This window comes from Symphodus melops (assembly GCF_947650265.1).
Source record: "Symphodus melops genome assembly, chromosome: 6".
Classification (NCBI taxonomy): domain Eukaryota; kingdom Metazoa; phylum Chordata; class Actinopteri; order Labriformes; family Labridae; genus Symphodus; species Symphodus melops.
This window is the reverse complement of record NC_136696.1, coordinates 28,117,344-28,127,225: the sequence shown is the minus strand read 5'-3', so window position 1 is coordinate 28,127,225 and position 9,882 is coordinate 28,117,344. Positions and strand designations below refer to the sequence as shown.

Genomic DNA, 9,882 nt, shown 5'->3' with positions numbered 1-9,882 from the left:
CAAACAGACTGTTTGTCTTTTTTGTTTTCGAGAAGCTGAGCTGCGCTAAATAACTTTAAATGAATTCACTCCTCACTCCGTGTGTGGCGTCGGAGGAAAGGAGAAAGTTTCGGCGCTCGATCATTTTAGAGGAAGCGAATCTCAACTATCCCAGAACAGGATCATTTTAAATCACTGACACAGGGGGAGACAGCTTTCTCATAATCACCACAGAGAGCCCCCCCCCTCCTCTCACACAGGTCAGCATGTGGTGGACACTGTAGCTTCAGTGTTTAGCCAGCTCTGCATGTAGAGACACTGTAGCTTCAGTGTTTAGCCAGCTCTGCATGTGGTGGACACTGTAGCTTCAGTGTTCAGCCAGCTCTGCATGTGGTGGACACTGTAGCTTCAGTGTTTAGCCAGCTCTGCATGTGGTGGACACTGTAGCTTCAGTGTTTAGCCAGCTCTGCATGTGGTGGACACTGTAGCTTCAGTGTTTAGCCAGCTCTGCATGTGGTGGACACTGTAGCTTCAGTGTTCAGCCAGCTCTGCATGTGGTGGACACTGTAGCTTCAGTGTTTAGCCAGCTCTGCATGTGGTGGACACTGTAGCTTCAGTGTTTAGCCAGCTCTGCATGTGGTGGACACTGTAGCTTCAGTGTTTAGCCAGCTCTGCATGTGGTGGACACTGTAGCTTCAGTGTTTAGCCAGCTCTGCATGTGGTGGACACTGTAGCTTCAGTGTTTAGCCAGCTCTGCATGTGGTGGTCACTGTAGCTTCAGTGTTTAGCTAGCTCTGCATGTGGTGGACACTGTAGCTTCAGTGTTTAGCCAGCTCTGCATGGGTCTGTAAAGCTTTCTGCGTTCTAACCTCTCTCCATGTTTCATCTCCAACATTGATCCTAGTTTGAGCAGCTTTCTGCTGCTGGAGCTTATTAGAAACATGCAGAGGCTTTTTAGCTCGGGTACAATCACTTCTATCTGAAGCAGTTCCACTGCCCGCTTCCATCGCTGCAACACCTGTTCACCTGATAACTGCTCTCATATCTGGCAAACCCAGGGGCGCCGTGTGGTGCCTTTAAAGCGCCCACAGAGAAGAGTCTGGTAAGAGACTCGGGGTCCTCGGGGGGGAAGGTTGGATCACCTTTCGAAAAAACGTTAAGAGGCGTCTTCATTCATGACGTCATCGGTACATTTCATGAAAGCACAAATCATGAAGCTTTCACAAAAATCCGTGCGCTTCACTCACATGAAAACTCAAACCAACAAAGTGAGTTTATATTCATCCTTTATTTGACTCCCATCGTGCTCATGTTCGTCACAGCTTCATACATGTAAAGAACTCTCAGAGCCTCTTTCTGTCGTTTTATTTATTTTTCACCCGTTTAAAGCAAACAAACCACCCCGCCCCCTCAAAGTCAAATAAATATAGCTTAGGTGACAGACAATGACTCTTCCACTCGAATCCCACAAATAATCCACCCAGCCTCCGCTCTCCTTCAGCGTCACACCTCCAACACTTGAAACCTTGAAAGAGTCGAGGTTAAATGCACTTTTTCTAAAATAATGGAGATTTGAAAGGTCCTATATGGTGTTGAACGACATACTTTGGTAATAAGAATAGCAAATTAGATTTTTATGTTTTGATATTCAAATACGAAGGGTTAAATTTGCTAATATGTGCAAAGTTGGGATTTTTAAGGGTTATAACAGATAACTGGGGACATCCAGGTTACGTTTCCTCTCACGTGTGACGTACAAGAAGCATTAAAGTTTAATTTTCAAGTCCAACCCTGACCGGACAAGCTAACGTTAGCATCACGTAAAACAAACGTTCATGTTTAACTCCACATCTGAAAAGATTCGGAACATTTGTGGTAAACGAGGCAAGAAAGAAAAACAACACAAGATGCTTTCAAACAGTTAAACTGATTCTGACCACTTCTCTGCAGCGGTAGCCGCTAGCTAACGTTGAAATGTGTCGTCTGTTATGCCTTTATTGTGGAAGGGAACGACATGCAGCCAACGAGACACGGGTAGGATTCGAACCCGGGCATCCCACTCAAGGACTTGAGCTTCTGTACAGTGATTAGTTGGTGCATCGTGCTGGCAGACAGCGCCCCCTACAGGTCATCTTTTAATAAAATCAGGTCACTTTTGTTTACCTGAGAGCAACTTCTCATAACAGACGCCGTGCGCTCGGATCTGCAGAAACGACATAAAAAGGCTGTAGTGCCCTTTTCAGTCCAGCAGGTGGCGGTTTGACTTTGTAACAGAGCGACGCACACGCCACATCTACGTGGTGCACGAACGTTTGTGTGGACGGATGATGATGAGGAGGTGAAGATGCAGCTTCAAGTGACCCTAAACTACGAAGAGTAAAAATGAAAACGAGGACGACCGGGAATCACAACATTTTCCCAAACAGGAAATGGGAGTCGACGATTGTCGTTTGTGTTCACAGATGCAGCTCAGCAGGAGTGAATGACGTTTGTGCTTTTGATGCTGAAATGTTGCTTTAATGAGTCGACCTCACACATCTTCACAGAAGAACTTCTCTCTGATACAGTTCGAGGAACATTTCCGTCAAAGTTGAACTTTAACGCCGTACTTTTTTTTTTTGACCTTTTTGACCTCAGACTTAAAACCGGTTTCCAAGCAACAGAGAATAATCTTTATACAGCAGACTTATAATATACTTAATATTACAGACTTGAAATAACTTTCAGGGATTCATCCTTTTGACCTGTTTGGCTTTTTCCTGCGGTTACACTTTGACATGCTTTACTTCAAAAACGGTCTTCTGGACACTAGATCAGAACCCTTTGGGGGGGCAGGTTTCAAACAGGGACTACATTCAGACAGGTGAGTCTCAGTCTGGCAGAAGATCCAGTTTAGATGTGATTGGAGAATATCTTTTTTTTTTGTGTGTGTGAGAGGATTGGCAGGGATTATCTGCTTCCACATGAGGCTCTACTCCTGCAGGCTGCTCTTGGACATGAAGTGAAGTCCTTCCGCCTTCAGTCGGTCCAGCGCCGGGCCGTAGACCTCCTTTATCATCGGAACCACCAGTCCCTTTGTAGTGATTTCTCCTGCAGAGAGAAAGACGTGCACTGAGGTTAAACGTTATTTTGAGCTGTTGGACTTCAGCTTTTGATCCCAACCTTCAATCTAAAGGAAGCACCTTTATTTCAAAATAAAAGCAAGTAATTTACAGGTCACATATTCTGCATAATCCTCTACTCCATGTTCCTCTAACATGTGTCTCTAGTCTGTCTCCAAACCCCCCAATGATGAGAAAAGTCCATCCTCTCCGTCTTCTCCCTGCTCCACTTTTCAGAAAATGTGTGCTCAAACAGGCCGTTTGGAGAGTTTCCCTTCATGACATCACAAAGGGCAGTAGCCCCTCCCCCAGGTGGGTGACACTCCCACAGCTAGGTGTTTGTTCTGCCCTCTGAGTCTGCCTTCTCACCGTAAACAATAGGACATGGAGCCAGAAAGCAGCGAGTACACCCGAGCCCTTCCAGAGAGGGGGCGTGGTCAGACACAGCTCATTTACATATTTAAAGCTACAGACACAGAAACAGCTCATTTACATATTTAAAGCTACATAGATTCAAAGACTTCATCCATAATCTCACTGACCATCGAGGACCATGCGAGCAGCAATGGCTGCTGGGTATCCGACAGTCTTGGCCATGGCAGAGAAGCCGTTGGGGTCTCCGTACACCACCATGCTGATGTGCTTGGTCTCAAGCTCGCCGGTCGGGTGGCGGAGTCCAACGTCGTTCCTCAGGACGATCATGTCGCGCTCTTTTTTATCTGCACACGAGGAGAGAAATTGATCGTAAACTGATGCAGCAGTTTGACGTTTAGGTCTCGGGTTAAGAATTTTTTTTTTTTTTTAAATTTAAAAAAAATGTTTTAATTTTTTTTTTTTTAAATAAAATAATCGGGAATTCTGGCTCACCATAGGAGAGTCTGACTTCCAGATGTTTTGCCAGAGCAGCCAGCAAGTTGTCAGCGCAAGGCACCAACTCATCACTCAGCATCCCAAACCTGAAAACACACACACACACACACACACACACACACACACACACACACACACACACACACACACACACACACACACACACACACACACACACACACACACACACACACACACACACACACACACACACACACACACACACACACACACACACACACACACACACACACACACACACAAAAAAGAAGAAAGCCTTAGAATAGAATAACCTTCACAAAGCCAAATTCAAAGCTTTGAAAGAAAGTGATTCTGCTTTAACACCCTGGCGGCGTTGCGGCTTCCCACGCATCCTTGGCTAAATCTGAAGAGATGAGCAGTTGTTTTTTGTCTCTGCTCGGCTGGTGAATTGATTAAGTGAACAACAAGACATTCAGTGGGAGCTGTGAGCGTGTTGGCTTTTTACTCTCTTTTGACGACACAAAATGGAGCGATTCCAATGGTTCACTTTTTACGTTTCAATGCCAGCCAGCGCACACCTCTTCGCCTCAGCTCCAGCGGCGGGAGAACAATGGCAGCGCGGAGCCTTGGTCTGAAGAGACTCTTGGAAAAGTTGATTTAATTTGAACAGCGCGCACGCTTACACCACTTCAGGCGTCCTCATTAGGAGGGAAAGTGAAGAAGTGTGCAGACGAGGATCCTCATCGGCCTTGTTCAACCAGCGCAACCATCACCGCCAACCCGGAAAAAAAGTAACAGCAGACGAGTTGTACAGCAGAGTCGCTGGTCACTCGTCTTTCAATCAGCCCAGCACGTCAACACCTTTATTTACCAAACAACACGCCACCGTTTTCTTCGAACGTGCAGTGTTTAAGTTCTGCCACCAGGGGGCTCTTAATGAAATGCGGGGAATCATGGGAGTGATGCTCCTCCCACCCCGGATTAAAAAAAAAATTACCTCAGTGTTGACCGTAGTCAAGACGACCGCAGCAAAAGCAGTCTTTGGGCGTAACATTGAGTGTTTCCATGGCAACGATAAACATGGCGGGTGTGTCATTTTCTTCTCTTTTTTATTAATTTAAGTTAATGAAGGTGAAAAGATGTTTCAAACGCAGGCCTGGAAACTTGGTCTGTGTCACTTTGTTTTTCCTACAGCTCACAAAGCCTCAAGGAATGGCGGTGATTATCAGGTGGCGTGCAGTGTGCGGTGGTGGCGGCCGCTCTCTTACCATCACAGCGATTTATATCGGTTGTTTTGGTCGCACTGCCGTAAAGGACGCAGCCCGACTTTTTAGATAAAACAGGTATTTTTAAAAGAGTACTTTGTGACTTTCCAGATCAAAGTGTTTTCCTCTCTCACCATTGAAGAGTGTTCATCGCTAACTCGTCCTTTCCGATGCGCTCGTAAACAGCTGCTTCAAATGCATCCTGGGAAATCGAGGAGGACAATCCCATCTGCTTACACAGCAGATCTTTCTGTAGAGAGAACAAATCTGTTTAGCGCCTAGTATGTACCCTTAGTCTTCTCTTTAGCTCCTAGTATGTACCCTTAGTCTTCTCTTTAGCTCCTAGTATGTACCCTTAGTCTTCTCTTTAGCTCCTAGTATGTACCCTTAGTCTTCTCTTTAGCTCCTAGTATGTACCCTTAGTCTTCTCTTTAGCTCCTAGTATGTACCCTTAGTCTTCTGTTTAGCTCCTAGTATGTACCCTTAATCTTCTGTTTAGCTCCTAGTATGTACCCTTAATCTTCTGTTTAGCTCCTAGTATGTACCCTTAATCTTCTCTTTAGCTCCTAGTATGTACCCTTAGTCTTCCGTTTAGCTCCTAGTATGTACCCTTAGTCTTCTCTTTAGCTCCTAGTATGTACCCTTAGTCTTCTCTTTAGCTCCTAGTATGTACCCTTAGTCTTCTCTTTAGCTCCTAGTATGTACCCTTAGTCTTCTGTTTAGCTCCTAGCATGTACCCTTAGTCTTCCGTTTAGCTCCTAGTATGTACCCTTATTTCCTTCACAATCTACTCCTATTTTCATCCAAGGAGTTAAGTCACTTTCGGTAATAGTCTCTGAATTTCTCTCCTGGCTGTTTTTTATTGAATAAAAATATTTGAGTGTTTTCATAAAGAAAATAGGAGCGATATAAAAAAATAATAATAAAAAAAAGCTGTTCATGCTTTGATTCGTGATGAACACGCTTTGAACCAGCAGCTCTGTGCGTCTCTTTCATCCCGAGAAGATAAAAAAGGACACAGATTATGTGCAGCAAACTCATCAGTGTCAGAGAGCCTTAGGTCACGGCAGCCTTGATGTTGACAAGCAGCTTTTGACGGTAGAGGACTCTTCACTTCCCAGTCACACACGTCAAGTGGAAAAGCCACAACAACAGCTCATTTCATAAAAGTGCGAGAGCGGAGAGGAAAAAAAAAAAAAAAAAAAAAAAAAAAAAAAAAAGCAGCTCTCAAAAGGAAGCCTTTAAACCGTGTGTGTTTCTAAACCATGAATGCACTCTTAGCAGACGTTCTTACCCAGGGTGTGAGGTGAGGGATTGGACAGGGCTCGCTGTTGATTAGACCCAGTTTGATGAACCCACTCATGGCCTTTGAGAAGCCCTGTGGTGCACAATGAGAGCTAAAGTGAGTCACAGTAAGTCATTAGCTGCACAGATACAGAAAGCATCAGGATTTATAGCACCACCACTATAACTTTTTTTTTTTCTTTTAAGTTACACACATGGTGCATCATAGATAAACTCTAAAGGACTCTTAGTGTGCTGACTTTTCTGTGTGTGTGTGTGTGTGTGTTGACCTTGAAGCGCAGCGTTCCTCTGATCAGCGTGTGTGCCGTCTCGATGCCATACTGCTCGGCGTACTTGGTGCTGTCACGGTTCGGAAATCCCTCGAGGTTGAAACCAGGGAAGAAATCCATCGGCAAGGTGGCGTCCATCAGAGAGCCGCCGGCCGGGATGCTCACCACCTACACACACACACACACATTATTTCAGAGGAGGGACAACGCTGATTGCGTTGCAAAAACAAATTGGCCCTTTAAGGCCTCCATACCTCGTTGTCTTGCAGGAAGATGGCGGGGCTGATGGTGTTGAGCAGGACGCCGTACGGACTCCAGCTGAACTTGTAGCGAAGAGGATTATCGGAACATTCAGGAGCAGGAAGGCCGCCGCAGAACGAGCTGTACGACTCCACCTGAGGGTTCAAAGGGCAAATCACTTCCTGTCAATCAACACTTACTCTCCTGTTTTGGTCAGCGTGGTTAAATTAATATGTTTCAAATTAAAAGTCAGACAGAAAAAAATCATCAAGTATGACGTCGCCTGACTCTGACCTCAAACCGTCAAACCTGCGTGAACTTCAGCGACATGGATCATTCAACCAGGGATCAATATCTCCACCGGTGTGTGTTCAAACAATCATTATCTAACACACACACACACACACACACACACACACACACACACACACACACACACTGAGTGTGTGCTGACTCACCGTGCAGCCGTCTGCTTTGCCCTGGTCGATACACTCCATGGCCAGCATGTGGTCGATCCCCGGGTCCAATCCCATCTCGTTCACGATGGTGATGCCCGCCTCCTCGGCTCTGACGCAGACACACACACACATTTAGTTCCAGTATGACCTCAATGAACCTCACACACATTTGAAAACAAACTGAACTTGTTTTTCAGGATTTCTCTTTCAGATTTGTTGTATTTAGTTTACTTTTCCACGATGTGCCTGGAGAGTCAAGGCTGTTTGCTACAGAAGCTCAAACGTTAGATTATACTGAAGTCTCAGTCATTCTTGTTTTTTCTGAGTTTGAAAAAAAACAACAAAAAAAACACGATAATGTGAAAAATAAAAGTCAAGTTTTAAAATTTGAACCAGATATAAAGCAGAGGAGAACGTTTCTATTTTGTGTCTTTACTTAAAACTTCTTCTCCCCCTGATATGTTTTTCAAGTGATTCTTAAAACTGCATGTTTCTAATAAGCTCCAGCAGCAGAAAGCTGCTCAAACTAGGATCAATGTTGGAGATGCTTTTGAAACATGGAGAGAGGTTAGAACGCAGAAAGCTTTACAGACCCATGCAGAGCTGGCTAAACACTGAAGCTACAGTGTCCACCACATGCAGAGCTGGCTAAACACTGAAGCTACAGTGTCCACCACATGCAGAGCTGGCTAAACACTGAAGCTACAGAGAGACAGCTCTCTGTGATGATTAGAGTTTAGACTGCAGTACTCATTTTAAACACTAGGGGTCAGAGTGACATACTGCCCCTTTAAGTATCTTATTATTATCTATTTTCACAATAAGTCAAATTTAACCACTAAATATCATGTTCTAATTTTCCATCCATTAAAAAAAAGTGAAGATTGTACAATTTCATTTTTTTCTCTTTAATAGTCGAACAGAAGATGTTCCTACTTCAGTTGAAGTTCACTCTCTGTATCCTGACGTAATCCTGTTTGTTTTATTTTTTAATCTCTGTATGTTGTGTACTCACTTGCTCTGAAGCTCCTTCATGGCAGGACTCAGGTAGCTGGCTGTCACCATGTTCACCTTCTTGTTGATGCAGTGTTTGGCGATGAGAGGGTGAAACGAGTACGGCAGCAAGCTGAGGAGCAGAGGGAGGAGGTCAGGTCAGATGTAGATCATGTAGATTCAGGTCAGTCTCATGACGTAGAGCTGAGCAAAATGCGCCGAGATGTCAACACAGCTTCATTTTTTGGTCTGATGCCAAATTTAGCTAATAATTGGTGTTTGGCTCCGCCTACTTTTGGGGGTGTGACAAATTGAAGACCTTGTGCAAACACAAAACAGAATGCATCCCAACATCTTCTATTACAGTGATAAGATGGGGGCGAAATAAAGCCGATAATTTGTGTTTGGCTCCGCCTACTTTTGGGGGTGTGGCCAACAAAAACAAAAAAGTCTGAAAAATGATTGTGTCCAAATAAAGGGATCTAAAAAGGCAATAAAGGCATCTCCCACGCCATCTCTCAGCATGTTTTACAGCATGACTTACCTGATGACCAAGTCGTGATCTTTGACCAGAGACTCGAGGTGACCCTCCTGGCTGCTGGCGTCCAGAGTCACAGGGATGGTGTTGGGATATTTTGCCGCCAGCTCTTCGGCCTGCTTCAGCAGAACAGACGCTAAAAAACAACCAGAGACAAACACAACACACGTTACATGGGCTGCAACGCCGTCGTGTCCAGGACAGCCTGAGCTGGTGCGAATAACCTTGCTTAATGTTCTAAATATCATCTGACTGACTTTGTAGGGCTTACTCACCCACAGTGACTTGGGTCCTCTCGTCTCGAGTCAAATACTCGACAACAGGTCCTGAGACGTATCCTGAACCCAGCAGCAGAACGCGCTTCATCCCGGGCTTCTTCACTATCTGATCGTGCTCTCTGAAGGGCGTCAAGGACAATGACTTAGAGTCCCGTTATAAAAAAAACACCTCATAAAACACTAAGGGCGGTCTTTCTAACTGCACATACATCAAACAGATGGAGATTTTAAACCCTTAAATTGACCAAATAATTGAGAAATTAAAAATAAATTTTTATGATTTTTGTGAAGTTACCAGATGATCTGAGATTTAATTTAAAAAAACTCCTTTAACCCTGATTACTGGATGGGAACCAGTCTGCCTGAGTGGAAATGAATCAGCTGTGCACCTTTGACTCTTCACATTTCTTGACTGTATCCCCTGAAACATAGGTCAGCCGTCTCTACATGGAATTTGAGTGAAGAAGTTCTGTATTAAAAAGGACCAATCAGTGAGCTGTGTAGAGAGTGAGATGTTAAAGTGATCAGACATCTTTATGTGCGTTTCTCAGGTGACAGTATAACGTCTTAGATGTGACAGTGAAATGTGTTGAGAAGTCAAAGT

General features: G+C 44.5%; 1 protein-coding gene across 2 annotated transcripts in view; it reads right to left on the bottom strand.

The window, feature by feature from the left end:
* Positions 1-1,248: 1,248 nt before the first annotated feature.
* The window catches only part of aass (aminoadipate-semialdehyde synthase), a 134,571-nt gene continuing 125,937 nt past the window's right edge, over positions 1,249-9,882 (bottom strand). For both annotated transcript variants that reach the window (XM_079345829.1, XM_079345830.1), the window contains 11 exons: positions 9,276-9,397; positions 9,007-9,136; positions 8,485-8,595; positions 7,470-7,578; positions 7,026-7,166; positions 6,772-6,939; positions 6,492-6,575; positions 5,332-5,447; positions 3,948-4,036; positions 3,623-3,799; positions 1,249-3,069 (listed from right to left, as the gene is read on the bottom strand). In XM_079345829.1, the coding sequence (XP_079201955.1) occupies positions 2,951-3,069; positions 3,623-3,799; positions 3,948-4,036; positions 5,332-5,447; positions 6,492-6,575; positions 6,772-6,939; positions 7,026-7,166; positions 7,470-7,578; positions 8,485-8,595; positions 9,007-9,136; positions 9,276-9,397 (1,366 nt within the window). In that variant the 3' untranslated portion in view covers positions 1,249-2,950. The remainder of the gene's footprint in view (positions 3,070-3,622; positions 3,800-3,947; positions 4,037-5,331; positions 5,448-6,491; positions 6,576-6,771; positions 6,940-7,025; positions 7,167-7,469; positions 7,579-8,484; positions 8,596-9,006; positions 9,137-9,275; positions 9,398-9,882) is intronic.